Source organism: Gopherus evgoodei, chromosome 18, assembly GCF_007399415.2.
Source record: "Gopherus evgoodei ecotype Sinaloan lineage chromosome 18, rGopEvg1_v1.p, whole genome shotgun sequence".
NCBI lineage: Eukaryota > Metazoa > Chordata > Testudines > Testudinidae > Gopherus > Gopherus evgoodei.
The window spans coordinates 6,257,726-6,276,411 of record NC_044339.1 but is presented as its reverse complement, the minus strand read 5'-3'; the positions used below and the strand labels follow the sequence as shown (position 1 = coordinate 6,276,411).

General features: G+C 50.4%; 1 protein-coding gene across 1 annotated transcript in view; it reads left to right on the top strand.

Annotated features, from left to right (window-relative positions):
- PADI2 (peptidyl arginine deiminase 2) overlaps positions 1-18,686 on the top strand; it is a 78,425-nt gene that overhangs the window by 27,357 nt on the left and 32,382 nt on the right. Inside the window, exons 4-6 of the mRNA XM_030537593.1 lie at positions 11,837-11,898; positions 12,927-13,044; positions 14,480-14,605. Coding sequence (XP_030393453.1) covers positions 11,837-11,898; positions 12,927-13,044; positions 14,480-14,605 — 306 coding nt within the window. The remainder of the gene's footprint in view (positions 1-11,836; positions 11,899-12,926; positions 13,045-14,479; positions 14,606-18,686) is intronic.

Below are 18,686 nucleotides of genomic sequence, written 5' to 3'. Positions count from 1 at the left end.
CCCGGAACTCCACCAGGGCAAGAGTGGTAGCAGAGTCGACGGGGGAGCCAGGGCCATTGATCCCACACTGTGAGGACGGGAAGTAAGTCAAAATAAGATACGTCGACTTCAGCTATGGGAATACCGTAGCTGAAGTCGACGTATCTTACATCGACGCTCCATCCGCCCAGTGTAAACCAGGCCCTAGTCCTGCTTCAGGGCAGGGGAGTGGACTAGATCTGTCGGTTTTTTGTTTTTTGGTTTTTTTTTTTTGTTTGTTTTCTCCCTTTCCAGTCCTACATCTCAGTGATTCTGTGTTCTGATCTGGGGTTATACTCTGGACTCATTGGTAATCCTAACACAACTGGGAGGTGAGAATCCTGTGCTGCAATATTGTTATGAAAACGTACGAGCCCAGGCACACCATCTACTCTCTTGGCTTTTTCCCTGATGATGGAAAAAATAAGAGTACTGGGGCTTTTTCTTTTTTTGAGAGCAAGTATTCTGTGCGAGCCTGTCAAGGTTCCTTCCTCACTCTGGACTTTAGAGTACAGATATGAGGACCTGCATGTGAACCCCTAAACTGAATTTCCAGCTTAGATCTGGTTTTGCTGCCACCACTCCCAAATACTAGCTCCCTTCCCTGGATAGTCTTGAGAGACTTCTTAACCAATTCCCTGGTGAACACCGATCCAACCCCTTGGATCTTAACACAAGGAGAATTTAACCATCCACCCCTCCTTTCCCCCACCAATTCCTGGTGAGTGCAGATCCAATCCCCTTGTATCTTAAACAAGGCAAAATCAATCAGGTTCTTAAAAAGAAGGCTTTTAATTAAGGAAAGAAAGGTAAAAATCATCTCTGTAAAATAAGGATGGAAAATAACTTTACAGGGTAATCAGATTCATAGAGCCCAGAGGAACCCCCTCTAGCCTTAGGTTCAAAGTTACAGCAAGCAGAGGTAAATCCTCTTAGCAAAAAGGAACATTTACAAGTTGAGAAAACAAAGATAAAACTAACACTCTTTGCCTGGCTGTTACTTACAAGTTCGAAATGTGAGAGACTGGTTCAGAAAGATTTGGAGAGCCTGGATTGACGTCTGGTCCCTCTTAGTCCCAAGAGCGAACAACCACCAAAACAAAGAGCACACAAACAAATCCTTCCCCCACCAAGATTTGAAAGTATCTTGTCCCCTTATTTGGTCCTTTGGGTCAAGTGTCAGCCAGGTTACCTGAGCTTCTTAACCCTTTACAGGTAAAAAGATTTTGGTGTCTCTGGCCAGGAAGGATTTTATAGTATTGTACACAGGAGATCTGTTTCCTTCCCTTTATAGTTGTGACAGAGCCTGTCCAGTTTGGCAAGCATGGATACTTCTGTGATAGTCACTTGTCTGTGACTCCAGAGATCTGGGTTCAATTCCTGGGTTGGCCATAGCCTCCCTGGCTGACCTTAGCAAGTCACTTAAATCCAGGTTTTCAGATGAGCCCATGCTGAGAATATCCAGGGCTCAGCATCCACCATTGGGATCAGATTTTCAAACAAGCCAGCAGCTCCCTTGGTGATGCAAATGGCCAGATTTTTTTTAAAAGGGCTCAGCAAAGAAGCATGTGCCCAAGGCACAGTGCTCTTTGGAAAAGCTGGCCTCTCGCTTTGATGCCTAAATGGAAGTTGAATGCTTCAAAATCTGGCCCTGCCTGTGTGTGCCAAGCACTTCCAAAAATACAAGTGAGAAACGTTCTATGCCTCAGTTTTCCCCTCCTGTAAAATAGGGATCATTTTCTCTGCCAGTCCTTTGTCTGTTTTGTCTCTTTATCCTGCAGGGCCCAGATCCTCAAAGGTATTGGGATGTAGGGTGACCAGATGTCCCAATTTTATACGGACAGTCCTGATTTTTGGGTCTTTTTATCATAGGCTCCTATTACCCCTCCACCCCTATCCTGATTTTTCACACTTGCTGTCTGGTCATCCTAGGGATGCCTAACTTCCATTGAAATCAAGGATCTGGGCCCAAGCACCTCCAGGCAGAGAGCATCTCTGAGATGTGTCTATACAACACCTACCACCATGGGGCGCTGATCCCAGCTGCAACTTTTAGACACGTCTGAAATACAAATGCTTGACTTTTTCTGCATGGCCTGGATGCTGTCCCTGCAGACACACAAGAATGAGGAGGCGTTTGCTTTGTTACGCTAATACATCCAGTTAGCAGCGTTGTCAATTTGATTTGCTTCTGAGTCACAGCTGCAGAATGCAAATCAGAACCTAGCCGTGGCATCTGGTTTGCACAGGGCTAGTGCAGAGGAAATGGCGGTAGTTTGTCTTCACCGTCCTTAGCTGAGGTTCCGCTGCTTTTGGCGCTGGGCCTAGAGGCTCTTTTTCTCGTGTAAAATTCACTCAAATGTAACTGTTGTTTCCCAAGTTGTTTCTACTGTCGCCTTTAGCAGCAAAACAGCTTACGCAGGGACAGAATTGTTTCATGTGATGTCTTGAAATGTGTCTGGAAACCTGATATACTGAAGCCATCTCTCCAGTCCCAAGCAGCCGTGGAAAAATGACTCCCTCGAAGTATGTGTGCAAAAGGCGACTGGTGGCGGAGAAGCAGTGAGTTTGAGGGCAAGGTGGAGAGCAAACGGAAAGGTTGTGGGAGGCACTGGGGCCTTTATTAAACACTTTGGAGCTGTGACTTCTTAGGAGCAGAATATTGTGATCGGCCCAAACCCATTTGCTTGTAAAGAGGAAAAACTGTATTGAATACTGCTGCTAATACTGAATAAAATCGAGTGTGTTACCGTGATCAGTGTGACTTCCCCACTCTGAATGCTAGGGTACAGATGTAGGGACCTGCATAAGAACCTCTCAGCTTAATTATCAGCTTAGATCTGGTTTTACTGCCACCACCTTAATCCTTTAGAGTTATTTGGGAAACTCTGTCTACCTTCCCCCCAGACTATCTCCCTCCCAGTAGCCTTGAGAGACTTCTCCACCAAGTTCCTGGTGAACCCTGATCCAAACCCCTGGATCTTAAAACAAGGAGGAATTAACCATTCCCCCACCTTTCCCCTCCCACCAATTCCAGGTGAGTCAAGATCCAACCCCCTTGAATCGTAAAACAAGGCAAAATCAATCAGGTTCTTAAAAAGAAGGCTTTTAATTAAAGAAATGTAAAAATCATCTCTGTAAAATCAGGATAGAAAATAACTTTACAGGGTAATCAGATTCATAGAGCCCAGAGGAACCCCCTCTAGCCTTAGGTTCAAAGTTATAGCAAACAGAGGAAAAATCCTCAGCAAAAAAGGATGTTTACAAGTTGAGAAAACAAAAATAAAACTAACATGCCTTGCCTGGCTATTACTTACAAGTTTGAAATATGAGAGACTGGTTCAGAAAGATTAGGAGAGCATGGCTTGATGTCTGGTCCCTCTTAGACCCAAGAGCGAACAACCCCCAAACCAAAGAGAGCACAAACAAAAGCCTTCCCTCCACCAAGATTTGAAAGTGTCTTGTCCCCTTATTGGTCCTTTGGGTCAGGTGTCAGCCAGGTTACCTGAGCTTCTTAACCCTTTACAGGTAAAAGGATTTTGGTGTCTCTGGCCAGGAGGGATTTTATAGTATTGTACACAGGAGAGCTGTTCCCTTCCCTTTATAGTTATGACAGTGACTAAATAAACTGATGCAGTGTACAGTGAGAGTGATCTATATTCATGAGCTGCAGTTTGATTTACTAATAGAGAGGGGCTCTCTTCTTTGTAAAGTGGTAGCGCTTTCCAGGCCCAGTCAGGAGCCAGGCCTATTGCTGTTTGTGTTCATAGGGTATCAGGGTTGGAAGGGACCTCAGGAGTGTCGTACAAAAACACATGACGAATGGCAACCTCTTCCCCAAACGACACTGCAAAATTATGGCGCGTTTAGATCTGAGATTTTGTATCCGGCCCATAGCTACAAAACAGGGCCTTGATCCTGTAGAAGGGTCTTTCTTGACTTCAGCAGGGCTCCTTGGGGGGAGGGATAGGTCAGTGGTTTGAGCATTGGCCTGCTAAACCCAGGGTTGTGAGTTCAGTCCTTGAGGGGGCCATTTGGGGATTGGTCCTGCTTTGAGTAGTAGGTTGGACTAGATGATCTCTTGAGGTCCCTTCCAACCCTAATGATCTATGATTCCACACAGGTGCAAGCATCCATCCACACACACCCAATTGCAGGAGTGGCACGCTATGGGCCTGATTCTCTAATGGGGGCCTACCCACTTTTTACCGGCCATGAGGATGAGCAACAGGGAGGGGCCTCAAGGGAAGGGGCAGCGCAAGGGTGGAGGCTTGGGGAAGGGGCAGTTGGGGGGGCACAGTTCAGGTACCATTTCCTCCTCCTCCCCCACCCCCCCCATTAGGAAGCTTCCGCCACTCCTGTTCTCTAACCCTTACTGGGGCGAGGGGTCTCGGTGGGACTGCAAGTGCAAATTTGCAGCCCTGCGTAATGGAAGTTGACAGGAGTCTTGCAGGCGATGCCAAGGGTAAGGACGCACCAGCGAGGAGTATGAGGATGAGATTTTTATCTTCCCAAGCCGGGTGATAACCTAAAGGCTGAGCGAAGTTGCAGCCAAAAATTCCTTTCCTAACGAGGGGGTTGGTCTTTCCCGACTCAATAGATGCTATTTATAACATGGCAAGATGCCTTTAAAAAGAAACACCCGCAGTGCAAATCCTGCTGCTGCACGACGTGCTGCAATAGGCAGCTAGTGGCAAAGCTAGGCGCTGAAATCCAACACTGGGCACCAAGAAACCACTGCGTTTGCTACCATGAAACTGTTCGGGAGGCGCCACCGGCCTCAGTGCGTGCCGTTCGGAACCACGCCCATTTGGCTATCACCGGAGGAGCAAGGACTGTCGTTCTGTTTGGTATCCGTACAGCGCTGAGCACGCTGGGGTCCCGCTCCACAGCGAGAGCTCCTGGGTGTTACAGTAATGATAATGGATAGCTGCAGATTCCAGGAGCAAGTGGCTTGAATCAGGGACTTGGAGCCCGATCCAAAGCCCACTGAAGTCAGTAAGAGTCTTTCTGCCCATTTCAATGCGCCTTGGATCATGCCAGAGGAGCCAGATTCTGCTCTCGTTTAAACCGGTAGAAATCCGAAGTAACTCCTGATTTCTATGGAGTTGCTCCTGCTTTATACCTGTGTAAACGAGAGCAGAATCTGGCTCCTATAGCATGATCCAAAGGGCATTGAAATGGGCAGAAAGACTCTCACTGACTTCAGTGGGTTTCGGATCTGGCCCCAAGTCCCTGATTTAAGCCGCTTAGATCCCACTTTGAAAACGAAGGGGGTCGGGGTGATGATGTCTGTAAAAATGGCAGGACCATCTGAGCAGGAGTTTTAAGGTTTCAAGTGGTGGCTAGGGAGCTTGCAAAGGTTCTGTACTTGGGTGGGGTCCAAGGGTCTCCTGGGGTTTGTAGCAGAAGCCTGGGACTGTCCATGTCACTGTGCACCACTGATGCATGACCAGGACACGGGGTGGTGGTGATAGGACCATAGAGGGCAATGAGATTTTCTGTAGAACTTCCTACCACCCCTCCATGCCTGTAAAGTGCCATCTGCATGTGTAGTGCTACTGGGATTGTCAACTTTCTAATCACACAAAACTCAACACCCCTGCCTCACCCCTTCTCTGAGGCCCAGCCCATGCCCTGCCCCTTCTTCAAGGCCCCACCCCTGCTCATTCCATCCCCCCAGCCCTCAGTCACTCATTCTTCCCCACCCTCACTCACTCACTTTCACCGGGCTGGGGCAGGGGGTTGGGATGAGGGCTCCGGCTGGGGGTGTGGGCTCTGGGTGGGGTGGGAGATGAAGGCTTTGGGGTGCAGGAGGGGGCTCCAGTAGAGTTGCCAACCCTCCCGGTTTTGCTGAGAGTCTCCTGGAATCGGGCTCTATCTCCCAGAGGCTACTGAAGCCAAACCAGGAGATTTTAGTCCGTTTTAAGTCCATCGGGGCTAAGGCAGGCTCCCTGGCCCTGTGCCACTCCCAGAATCCCAGGCATGTTCCTGCAGCCCCTGGGGGTAGGCAGGGGGTCTCCGCGCACTGCCCCTGCCTGCAAGCACCACCTCCACAGTTCCCATTGGCTGGGGACTGCGGCCAATGGGAGCTGCAGATGTGGTGCTTGCAGGCAGGGGCAGTGTGCAGAGCCCCCCATGTTCCCCTAGGGATGGCCCAGCTGCTTCCGCAAGCAGTGCAGGGCCAGGGAAGGCAGGGAAACTGCCTTAGCTCCGCTGTGCTGCTGACTGAAAGCCACCCAAAGTAAGAGCTGCCCCGGCTGGAGCTCACACCTCTCACTCCCTTCTGCACCCCAGCCCCAGCCCGGAGCCCCCTTCTTCACCCAAACTCCCTCCAAGAGCCTGCATCCCTCACCCCCCTCCACATCCCAACCCCCTGTCCCAGCCCTGAGCCCCATCTCACACCCAAACTCCCTCCAAGAGCCTGCATCCCAAACCTGCTCCTGCACCCCAACCCGCATCCCAGGCCCAAGCCCCCTCCCACACCCAAACTTCCTCCCAGAGCCTGCACTCCTCACACACTCCCTGCATCCCAATTCCCTGCCGCAGCCCTGAGCCCCCTCCTGCATCCAAACTCCCTCTCTGAGTCTGCACCCCAATTCCCCTCCCACACCCTGAGCCCCAGCCCTGAGCCCCCTACTGCACACAAACTCCCTCCCAGAGTTTGCACCCCACACCTCATCCTGTACCCCAACCCCCTGCCTCAGGCTCAGCCCAGAGCCCCCTCCCACACTCCAAAACCCCTCGCCCCCAGCCCAGAGCCCTCACTCTCTCCCGCAACCCAATCCCCTGTCCCAGCCCCATGAAAGTGAGTGGAGGTGGGGGAGAGCAAGTGCTGGAGGGAGGGGGGGTGGAGTGAGCAGGGTGAGGCCTCAGGGAGGAGTTGGGGCAAGGGTGTTTGGGTTTGTGTGATTAGACAGCTGGCAACCCTAGGCTCTGCTTTGGGGTGCGGGAGGGGTGAGAGGTTTGGGGTGCAGGAGAGGGCTCCAGGCTGGGGCAGGGGGTTGGGTATGGGAGGGGGGCAGGGTCTCGGTGGTGCTCACCACGGCTCCGAGAAAGCAGTTGCCAGGTCCCTGCGGCCTCTAGGTGCGTGGGCAGCCAGGTGGCTCTGCGCAGTGCATGCTGCCTTTGCGCCTGCAGACACCAGCCCCATAGCTCCCATTGGTCACAGTTCCCAGCCAATGGGAGCTACGGAGCCAGTACTCAGGGAGGGGCAGCTTGCGGAGCCTCCCAGACCCTGGCCACCCGTGCGCTTAGGGGCCACAGGGACCTGGCAGCCACTTCCCGGAGCAGCGCAGAGTGAGGGCAGGTAGGGAGCCTGCCTTAGCCCCGAGCCCCAGCTGCATCGCTGACCAGACTTTTAATGGCTCAGTCGGTGCCAACCAGAGCCCCCAGGGTCTCTTTTTGACCAGGCACCTGGCAACCCTAAGTGCTATGTGAGTGAAAACGACTAGTCCCGGTGGGAGCACTGATTTAAAACCCCGATCGCTCACTAATGCCTTTGAGCATGAGCTGAAACGGTGCCTCAGCCATTTCTTTATTGAGGATCGGATATGAATTTTGAAACATGCACACCTCTATGTACCCACCTGCCCATGTTTGAAAACCAGCATGTCCTCCTGGGAGATAACTGGACAGGAGACTAGGTGCTGGCTTTAACTGACCCTGTGTCTGTTAGACTGCTAAACACTCAGCATGCAGCTTTGAGAAGTTTCACGTCTCTGGTGGGGTAATCAGTACATGCCTTTAAATATTTGCTCCCGGCTTCAGTTTCTCCTGTCACGCTGGAAGAGCAAAGCCAACCTTCTGCCCCAGCTGGTTTGGTTTAGGGCCAGCACTGAACAGGACAAAGTCAGAGATCTGGGTTCTCCCGCGCAAGCTACCACAGAAGGCTGCATTATGGAAACGGGAAGCTGCAGTCCTGGGCTGGAATTTCACCTCTTGTCGGCCTGTCTGTCCGGGATCTGTACCACTTGTCTTGTAGCTGAGAGCTTGTGCTGTGCCTAGAGCTGAGTGAAATCTTTTTGGCCAATAGAAATTGGTCCAAAAAATGCATCTTTCGGGGCGCCAAAACTGTTCATGAATTTGGGTCAAATTTGGCGAATAGTTTTGGCCAAACAAAACCCTCGACTTTCTTTTCAGACATGTCAGCGTTTTCCGGAGCTGAAGAAGAGCGCTCTTTGTAAGCAGAGGCTTGTCTCTCTCACCAACAGAAGTTGGTCCATAAAAGATATGACCTCCCCCATAGGGTTGCCAACTTTCTAATTGCACAAAACCAAATACCCCTGTCACGCCCCATCCCAAGGCCCCACCCCTGTCATGCCCCTTCTCTGAGGCCCCGCCCCTGCTCGCTCCATCCCCCTCCCTCCGTCGCTCGCTCTCCCCCACCCTCACTCACTTTCACCGGGCTGGGGCAGGGGTTGGAGTGCGGGAGGGGGTGAGGACTCTGGCTGGGAGGGGCAGGCTCTAGGGTGGGGCCTGGGATGAGGGGTTTGGGGTGCAGGAGGGGGCTCCGGGCTGGGGCAGAGGGTTGGTGTGTTGTGGGGGACTGGGGCAGGGGATTGGGGTGTGTGGGGTACAGGGTCCCGGCGGCGATTACCTTGGCTCTCAGGAAGTGGCCGCCAGGTCTGTGCAGCCTCTAGACGCATGTTCAGCCAGAGAGGCTCCACGTGCTACCCTTGCGCCCACAGGTGCCGCCCCCTCAGCTCCCATTGGTCACGGTTCCAGGCCAATGGGAGCTGCGGAGCCAGCACTCTGGCGCAAGGGTGGCGCGTGGCGCTAGGATAGGCAGAGAGCTACTGCTGCTGTGCTGCCAACTGGACTTTTAACGGCCCGGTCACCATTATTGACTGAAGCCGCCAGGGTCCCTTTTCAACAGGGCTTTCTGGTAAAAAAAAAAAAGTGGATACCTGGCAACCCTACTCCCCCACCTTGTCTCTCTTAATGCAACTACAACAACACTGCAAGCAATGTTTCATTTTGTTTAGAAAATAGCCATTCAAAATGACATTTGAAATGTTTCATTCAATGCAAACAAAATGTTTCAGTTTTCCCCTTTGGCGAGGAAGAACAGGGGGAAAATCATTTTTGGTTTGAAACTAGCTGAACTTTTTTTTTTCTGTTTTTCGGTTTGACCACCAAATGGAGAACTCAATTATTTGCTCAGACCTGCAGGCTGACTAGAGGCAGCAGCTTTCCAGGGGTCAGTTGTAGTAAACCATGCCCCACATGCAGTGTGGAGGAGTGAAATAATATCTGGGGCCGGGGGGCACGAAAGGGGGAGATTAGGCCTTTCTAATGTGACGGCTGAAGCCCTTCCTCCCTCAGCAAGCGCTCACACTTACAGATCTTGTGCAAGGGCAGGGCTCTTTACAAAGGTGAGCGTTATCTTCATTTTTACAGGTGGGGAATCTGAGGCACAGAAGGGAGGCGGCTTACCTCACGTCACACCGCAGAACACAGGCATCCTGACACCCACTGAACTGCACATACTCCTTGATCTCAGAGTGGAACCCAGGAGTCCTGGTGTAACACCGACAGACCCTGGTCGTTAGGATTGAAGTTGGGACCACTGAAGTTTAGTGCATCAGCCTCTACTGCATGAGATAAAAGCCACATGGCTACTAGCTAAGGCTGTAGCAGACTCATTAACCTCTATGTGGTCTCAGCGCCACTAGCTGGGACAGACACACCCAGGAGGGTTACACCGACTCCTTGTCCTGTGCTCTAGCCACTGGGCCAGGTCCTACCAGAAATGATTCCAGCCTAGGCAGAATCTGGCTACTGGGCAGCACCAGAGGGAAAGACAAGGGAAAGAGAAGAGCCAACTGCTCCGTAGTTTCTTTCTCTTCTGCTTCCCTGAAGTGTCCTGGACCCGGTGAAAACAATCCTTGTGACATTTCCCCTTAATCTGCCTAACACCCTGGCAGAGCACATGACAGCGCGGGTTTTATTTTTGTGCCCTGAGCTGTGAGCGAGTGCCTTTGGAAAATGTGCTTTTCAGCAGGGCAGCCACAAAGGGAGAGGCCTGGTCTGCGCTCCAGTCAGTGATGGCTCCAAAGGGGCAGTTTGCAGGGGGCAGGGTATCCTAATGGATAGAGCATTGGACTGAGACTCAGAAGATGTAGGTTCTAGTCCCAGCTCTGCTCTTAGCCTGCTGGGTGACCTTGGGCAGGTCATGTCCCCTCTCTGTGCCTCAGTTTCCCCATCTGTAAAATGGGGGAAATGCTACCAACCTAGTTTCTCTAAGGGTATGGCTACGCTTGAAACGTCAAAGTGCTGCCGTGGCAGCGCTTTGAAGTGCGAGTGTGGTCGCAGCGCCAGCACTGGGAGAGAGCTCTCCCAGTGCTGCATGTAAACCACATCCTGACGGGGCTTAGCGAGCAGCACTGTTTACACTGGTGCTTTACAGCACTGTATCTTGCAGCGCTCAGGGGGGGCGTTTTTTTCACACCAAGGCCTAGTGCTAGGTACGAGCTAGCTGCTGGAAGACAGCTAGGGTTGTTGTTAAGGCACAGACAGGGGAGTCAAAAGCCCTGAGGAGTATGACCTTGGGCAAGTCACTTTAACCTCGCTGTGCCTCAGTTTCCCCATTTAGTATAATCAGCGCCCATGTGAGAGGGGTAATTTCATTATAAATCACTTTGAGTCCCCAGAGTGGATACATTGGAGAAGTATAAAGCATCGTTAATGTCTGTGTGATTCTAGGACCCTTACGCACACACCTGCCCTTCTCCCTGCCCAGTGCCAGCAAATCACGGGTGTAAATGCTTCTGCAAGGAGCAAAATCAGTGGCGCATCGGCTCCTGAATGCCCGTCCTGCCCTCCCTTGCTCAGGCAGGTGCACTGAAGCTCCCCCTCAGGCTTCCCAGCTCACCTAATGCCACGGCCACTGGGGAGTCTTCAACAGGAGACAACAGAGGAGGCAGCGAGACCTAGCGGGGCTCTGGGAGGGGGCTGGATGGGGCCCTTTCTGCATCACTTTGCACAGGGCTCTGCAAACTGTCTTGTCAAGAGGGGATGCTGCTACATCAGCACTGGGCGTCGCCTCCACAATTTCTCCGCTACTGAGCCAAGGAGCGGCCAGGGAATTCACCAGTGTCTCTTGTCTCATGATGTGATGCCAGTGCTGGGCGCAGCTGCGCCTAGTGTGGCTGCTCTTAATGAACAGGCCTAGCGCCTGCCCCTGGAGTGCCCCGAAACCCAGGTGAGATTGGTCACCTGAATGAATGCAGAGGGGGCCAGTGCAGACTTGGTCTCTCTTCAGGGCTTAACTCACTTGCCTCCCAGGCATTTCAGAAGGGACGTCCACAACTCATGAAGGCTGTTGATACATTGGGGAGGGTTCAGAGGAGAGCCATGAGGGGAGTGGTCCTGCTTTGAGCAGGGAGTTGGACTAGATACCTCCTGAGGTCCCTTCCAACCCTGATATTCTATGATTCTATGAGGCCAACGGAAGGATTGGAAAGCACGCCTTAGACTGAGCCCAAGTCGCTCAGCTGAACGATTTACCAAGAGTCGTGGTGGCTTCTCCATCACTCACGATTTGTAGATCGAGATGCGATAGGTTTCGAAAAGCTTTGCACTGGACATTATTTTAGGAATGGTCTCTGGCCCATGCTGAACAGAAGGTCAGACTAGATGATCACTGTGGTCCCTTCTGGCTTTACAACTTATAAATCTGTAAAATGGGTTTGTCACATCCACTGAATATTAAGTTCCATGCAGATTGTTTTATTGCCACTTCTGCCCACTGCACCAGCCCTCAATTCTTATTCTCAGATGAGCAGTGATCTGACCAGATGTGTTGTGTTCCTAGGGATCTCTCTGGACGTCGACGCAGATCGCGATGGAGTGGTCGAAAAGAACAACCCGAGGAAGGTGAGTTTGCCTTTGGTTCCATCGCGCTAGCATGTGTCAGCAGGGCGCTGCAGACTCCGACAGGCCTTTCCATGTGGGTTTTTTAAAGGATCCACTTGTTCCTGGCCCCTTAGGACACATTGTGAAATGTGACTCCTGGGCCCAGGTGTGGAGCCTGGAATGAAATTGCTGTTCAATAAACTTGTGACTTTTCTTCCCTTAGAATCTGTGTTCGGCCCATGGTGCCCATGTACAGCCCAATGCAGGCACTGCCATAGTCAATCGCAGTCAGCTGATGCAGGGTTTAAATTGCACTTCAGGCTGATTGTTCTTCCCCACAGGAAGCTGGGGGCGGCAGAGTTAGAGAGACACTATGTTGTTTTCCATAGAGTAACAGCATCTGGCATAGGATCAAACGCCTCTGACACAGCCACTAGTGGCTGCACCCCCTACACAGGGCTGGCTTCCAGGAGCTGCAGATCATGTGGCTGAGGGGGAGCTACATCCTGTTTGGTAACACACTTGGATGCCTCCGCGAGGGATAGATCTGGGTGGATTAGATGCTCTCACACATTGTGACACGTGAGCAGGGATTGCTGTCTGGTCCTTCTTAGTCCCAAGAGTGAACAACCCCAAAACAAAGAGCACACAAACAAATCCTTCCCCCCACCAAGGTTTGAAAGTATCTTGTCCCCTTATTGGTCCTTTGGGTCAGGTGTCAGCCAGGTTACCTGAGCTTCTTAACCCTTTACAGGTAAAAGGGTTTTGGTGTCTCTGGCCAGGAGGGATTTTATAGCATTGTACACAGGAGGGCTGTTCCCTTCCCTGTATAGTTATGACAGGCACAAACTGGGGGCGCGTGTGTGCAGACACTATTTGTATCAGTGAGGACTGAATGCGCAGCCTCGAGCACTGAAGCCACAGGCCTCCAACCCCGGGCGCTAAAGGAATTATTCTTTTCTTTGAGTAACAGGCTTATAGTCACTGGGGTTGGCCACTAGAGGGAGACAGGGGAGCACACACCCTAAACCAGAGTATTATATTTTCAGGGAACCTGGACGTGGGGCCCAGACGGGCACGGGGCCATCCTGCTGGTGAACTGCGACAAGGACAACCCTTTTATCTCTGGACTGGATTGCGATGATGAAAAAATATTCAGCAAAGAAGGTATAAGCAGACCCCTGTCCTTTATAACTCTGGGGAGCGTTGGTTTGTTTTTAAATGTCCTTTTCTTTGTTGCTGATAACGACGCAGGTTATCAAAGCAAGAAGAATTTTTAAAAGCTACTTTACTTTTCACTTTTCATGCTGTTCAAGTTTCTAGACACTAAACCTGCATTTGGGGCCAAATTTGATCCTCCAGTGTCCTTTTAAAGTGATGTTCTATCCTGGAAAGCAACTGCATCAGCATTGACTCTGGACTCAGCAGATCGGCATCCCATGTGTTTTGAGGCAGGTCAGATCAGTTTAGGGATGAGTAAGTTTTACTTTGTTTAACAGCCCAGGCATGAGTGAGCTGGCTTCTCTTCTGGCTTCTGCATCACAAACAGAATCCTTAACTCAGTTCCAAGGGCAGGCCCAAATTCCCTTCTCGGTTTGTTACATCCGTGGGAGCCAGTTGCCTCGGTGAGGTTGCATAGGGGTAAGAGGACAGATCCTGAAGACAGTGGAAGTTACGCTGATGCCACTATGGGCAGAATTTGGCCCGCAGAGTCTTTATGACAAGTGCCGATGCAAGAAAAGGGAAGACCCTGGCCTGACTTTCAGAGCCCCCGGAGGAGTCTGTGCTCACTCCCCACTTCTAAACCTCTGGTGATTGTTTCTCCAACATACATGAAGATTCACAGGCCAGTAACACCAGGGAAGGGCAGCATCTCTCCTGCACAGCAACCAGAGAACTTGTGAAGAGCAGATGCAACTCGCTGGTTCCGCTTCCTCCAGTAATAACTGGCTGGTGTAATCAAGGGGGAGACCCCCGTTGCCTACCAGCCACTGCAGCCCACCTGTTGACCTACCCCTCACTTGTGCCTCGTTTCACTGGACAGATGTTACTGGTTTTATTTTACTGTTCAGCAGGCTTCTCTGTGAGTGAGCTACTGTCAGTCTCCCTCTTATTACTGGCAGCTGTTTGCATCAGAAATGCTAAATTAGGACACTCAGGCAATGGAGCTGTTGCCCAGGCTAAAGAGATTGGTCTGCCCCTGTGTGGTTCTCCTTCGTTTTGGGGCTTGGCAGCAGGACGGTTGCGTGTGTGACCATGTGTCTCCAAACTGGGGTGGGATGCCCACAGTAGTGCTTCCTAATGCAGCGCAGTAATGCTGTGATTGCCGCCTGCCTCTCCAGAGCCACCTGCGCAGAAGCAAGCGGTTTGTGAATTCTCTGGAACTCTGGGTGTCTACAACTGTCCTTTGCTATTGGTCTTTTCATGGATCACCTAGGGAAGGTGCTCTGGTTTTCCCAGGCTGACCCTCGTACCCACCTCCATATGCTTCCTGTTCATTAATTTGCCACACACGGTTGTTAGTTGATAACTTTAATAACCTCAGAAGCGGTGACAATGCTGGATCCGATGTCCTGCCTTTATTTGCCTTTGTTGTTTTTAGATTTGCGGGACATGTCTCGGATGATCTTGAGAACCGAAGGCCCCCCAAGACTGCCTGCTGGGTATGAAATGGTTCTCTACGTTCCTATGTCTGACTCTGACAAAGTAGGAGTCTTTTATGTGGAGAGTAAGTGATTCCTCTTTTCTTTCTCTTCTCCTTCCCCGTTTCATGATGCTTTTTAACCCTCTCTGGTGCTGCAAACTCTTCTTTTCCTTTTCTCTTGTTTCCTGTATGCGCTTTGTTGAGGTTTTCCAGGCACACCCCTCCCACTAAAACAATCGACCCTTTGGGAATCACTCACCCAGCAGGCAGTAGTTCCCTGCTCCAGCACTTCTCTGGTGGCTCCATCATTTCCCCCAAAATTTAGAGTTTACTGTCTTGTAAAAGAATACCTGATCCTGATCTTGCTTGGGCTGGTATCAATCAGGAGTCATTGGAGTTATACTAGTGACGAACTAGGCTGCCGCTCTACACGTCTAGCATTATAGTAGCAAAGATAGCTTTCCCAGTGTGGATCCTGAAGCCATGCTGTCTGTCCGATACTAGAGATGTGCCTGTCTCAAAGAGATATGACAGAAACAACAGCTCTGGGAAGTGGGAACTGCCTCCTCCCTCCCAATGGGGTGTTAACTCTGAAGCATTATGATGAGCCAAGCAGTGTTGATGTTTATGTGTTTCATCGCTCATTAATTTAGCAAAGCTATTTGACTTCTCTCAGTCTGTGGGTGGAGTTTGGGAACAGTCCTTTCCTCTATCTACCTCCATCTCTCATATTGGGAGCAAAAGCAACACAAGATGCTTTGTTTCCTGGGATCTTATGTCTGCTTTCCCTGAAGATGGATTTCGCCCTCAAAGAAAGTGAGGGCCTTGGACACAGACATGATGAAGGTCTGTGTAAGATTTCTCCCCACCCCACTGCTCGTACCCTGTAATCTCAAGCTGTAGCACTGCTGTTGTCCCAGTCAGGGCTGGAATCCGCACCATGCCAAGTTGATCTAGTAGACACTAAGGTCACTGTTATTTCACAAAAACTGCAAGGATTCCAGTGGCACCTTAGAGACTAACAGATTTATTTGAGCATAAGCTCTTCTGGGTAAAAAAACCTTACTTCTTCAGACTTTCACACTTGTCTGTGGTGTTCATGGTGCTTTACACGTGTGCATGGTGCTTTACACAGCAAGGAGACACACTTGTCCCAGTCTGAGCTGACGATAAGACAAACCATTGAGGGTAATAACAGGCAATGGGGATAGACGGAGGAATGGACTCAGAATCAGGTTATGGGGTCCTTTGGGTGACCAGGTTTGTATTATGTTTATTCTTAGAGGGTTTTGTTTGTTTTCTAAGGCAAACGTGTGTGCATGGTTGGTTCCTACTGAATAACCAGCATGCTTTGCTCTAGCCTGGGGTGGCCAAACTGCAGCTTGCGAGTTATTCTTTTACACTGAAAGTGCGGCTTGCGGAGCTCCCAGCTTCTCCAACTACCAGCCTCGGTGGGGAGCTTGGGGCTTCTGCCGTACGGTGGTGGGGCTAGGAGCTTCTGCCCAATCTCAGCACTTCTGCCCCACAGGAGGCACCTGCCGGGGCTTGGGACAGAATCTCTAGCCCCACCACCCCACTACAGGGCGAGAACCCAGGCAGGCACACCCCATAGGTCCGAAGCCCCAGTAGGCACTCCTGGATCTTTAACTTCTGAAGATTATCCTTTGCAGCTCAGAAAGCATGCCCACCCCTGCTATAGCCTTTGGGTGTTGTTGGGCAGTCTCCCATCTACTTGAACAACCAGGCTCTGTGCTGCTTAGCTTAGGAGAATTTTGTGGATCGTAGCATAAGGCACCACCCACCCAGCTGACGCGCTTTACCTGTGCCAGCACCTTATCATTCAATGAGCAATCCTGCGATGACATGACTGTATCTCCCATTGTCACACAGACGGGGCAATGCCCGCCGGGCGTGCTATGCTTAACGCTGCCTACTACCTTCATTTCCTATTAGAGCTGGGAAATGGTGAGGCTTTTCCCCTCAGGGACGTATTCTGCCTTAGCTCAGTGCAATGCAGAGCCAGCGTCCACCAGCCCAACTACCTGCCCACCATTGAGAGCTGCCCAGGGAGTGAATGGATGAGTGATGAGTTGATCCCACTCCCTTGCCAAAATTCCACTCTGATTCCCCTGCCAGCTCCCATGGATGCGAACACTGGTGAGCTCTATGTGTTCCCTCTCTGGACATTAATTAAACACGGCGTGTTACAGAGAGCAGGGCCATCAGCATCTCTGGCAAGTGCCTTTGTCCTAATGTTTCTCCCAGAGCTGGCCCTTCATACCAGGGCAGTGCAGTCAGTTGCAGATGCCAGAGCATGTTTGACTTGGGATTTAGGCTGATTTATAAAAAAAAAAATCAGTGTCTGCATATGATTGGGTTCCAATTAACAGCCAACGAGAGACTTATCTACCAGATCTTCCATGAGCCATATCACCCAGATGAAATTTTATTAGATTGGGAGAAATAATCTAGCAAAGAGGCTTTAAGAAAATTGTTGCCAGGAAAACAACAAGGACTCCGGCAGCACCTTAAAGACAAACAGATTTATTTGGGCATAAGCTTTTGTGGGTAAAAAACCCACTTCTTCAGATGTTGCTATTGTGGATACAGACTAACACAGCTACCCCCTGATACTTGATTGCCAGGAAAAAGTCTCACCATGATACTCCCTTTCAGGTAGCACGTTTTCGTGCATAGATCTTAAAGTACTTTACAAAGAAGGTCAGTATGAAGATCACTTTTGTACAGATGGAGAAACTGAGGCACAGAGAGGGGATGCAACATACAACAAGTCAGTGAAAGAGCCAGGAGGAGAGCCCAGGTCTTCTGAGTGCTAGCCTAGTGCTCGAGCCACAAGGCCATGCGGCTTCCTTCTCAGAGCTTTCATCCATTGGGAGCTTGCTAGAAAGCCAGCGCCTGTCCATTAAAACAGGACACATGCATTCTGTTTGAAATGCTTGTCCTGGCCGACCTCAAATTCTCTGATGCTTCTGAGTAGTTCAGACATGGAGTGAAACTGGCACAGGTGTTTCACAGGGTGTTGAGTTTCTTCCATGTGCATTAGAATCATTTCAAAACAATTTAACAATATAGTACGTGAAAGAAATAATACGTGAAAGGAAATCTACAGTGTTTTCAAGGCTGGCTCGTTGCTCTTAAACACAGTTTTTAAGCGCCCTTTCTGGAGCATGGGATTTATCCAATCTTTATTATCATTTTTATTTGCTTTAAGATAAGGCCACTGTGCTGGGGCATACACGTAAGAGTTAGCTGCTGGCCCAAAAGAGAGGATTATTATTCCTATTTTAGCAATGGCGAATTGAGATGTTAAGTAAGTCTTCCCAGGAGACACAGTGAAGCTGTGGCAGAACTGGGATTTGATCTGAGTAGAGCTGGGCAAATCACTGTTTTTTTGATTCGGTGGCCAAAAACGACCCTCCTCCCCCAAAATTGGTTTGGGTTGAATGAAACATTTTGTTTCCGCCTAGGGTGTTTGTTCTCCTTTTCTGTGTTTGTTCATTAAATCTAGCTGCCTTTCTAAATGCAATGTTGTGTTGAAATGTATCGTTTTGCAAACAAAATGTTTCGAGGTAACCTGAAGGTGCCTTTTTTGGTGACTAATGTATTCACCAAAAAAAAAATTCACCCAACTCTAGGGCCAGTGCCATAACCAGAGGGCCATGCTTCCTCTCTCTACGGCTCGGTCCAAGATTCCATAACTGGCTCACCGTGGTTGGCTTCAGTGTCTGGATGCCGGGTGGGACTGATGGGCCTGTGATATACAGGAGAGACCAGCTGATCTGGCAGTCCCTTCTGGCCTTAAACTCAGTGACGCTATAAGAATATTATTCTAAATACCTGAAAGGACAAAATGCACACCCTGGTCGCAGTGAATTAAGGAGTAGCCACAGCGACTTCTTCTGGGCAGAGGAGGTTCTAAAACTCAATTTGGTGGTGTCATCTGGGACCAAGCCTGAAACCTCGCTGGGATGCGGCTTTGATCCTGCCTTTGAGAGGCCACAGAGCGCAATCAAAACCCTGGAACACAAAGTGCCTCTAAAACCTGGCAGGCGCAATGCTGAAAGAGCAGTTAAAACAGGGACAGGGTTTTAAAAAAAAAAATCTTTCTCTGCAGCTTGTAGGAAAACGTCTGTATGAGGCTGGA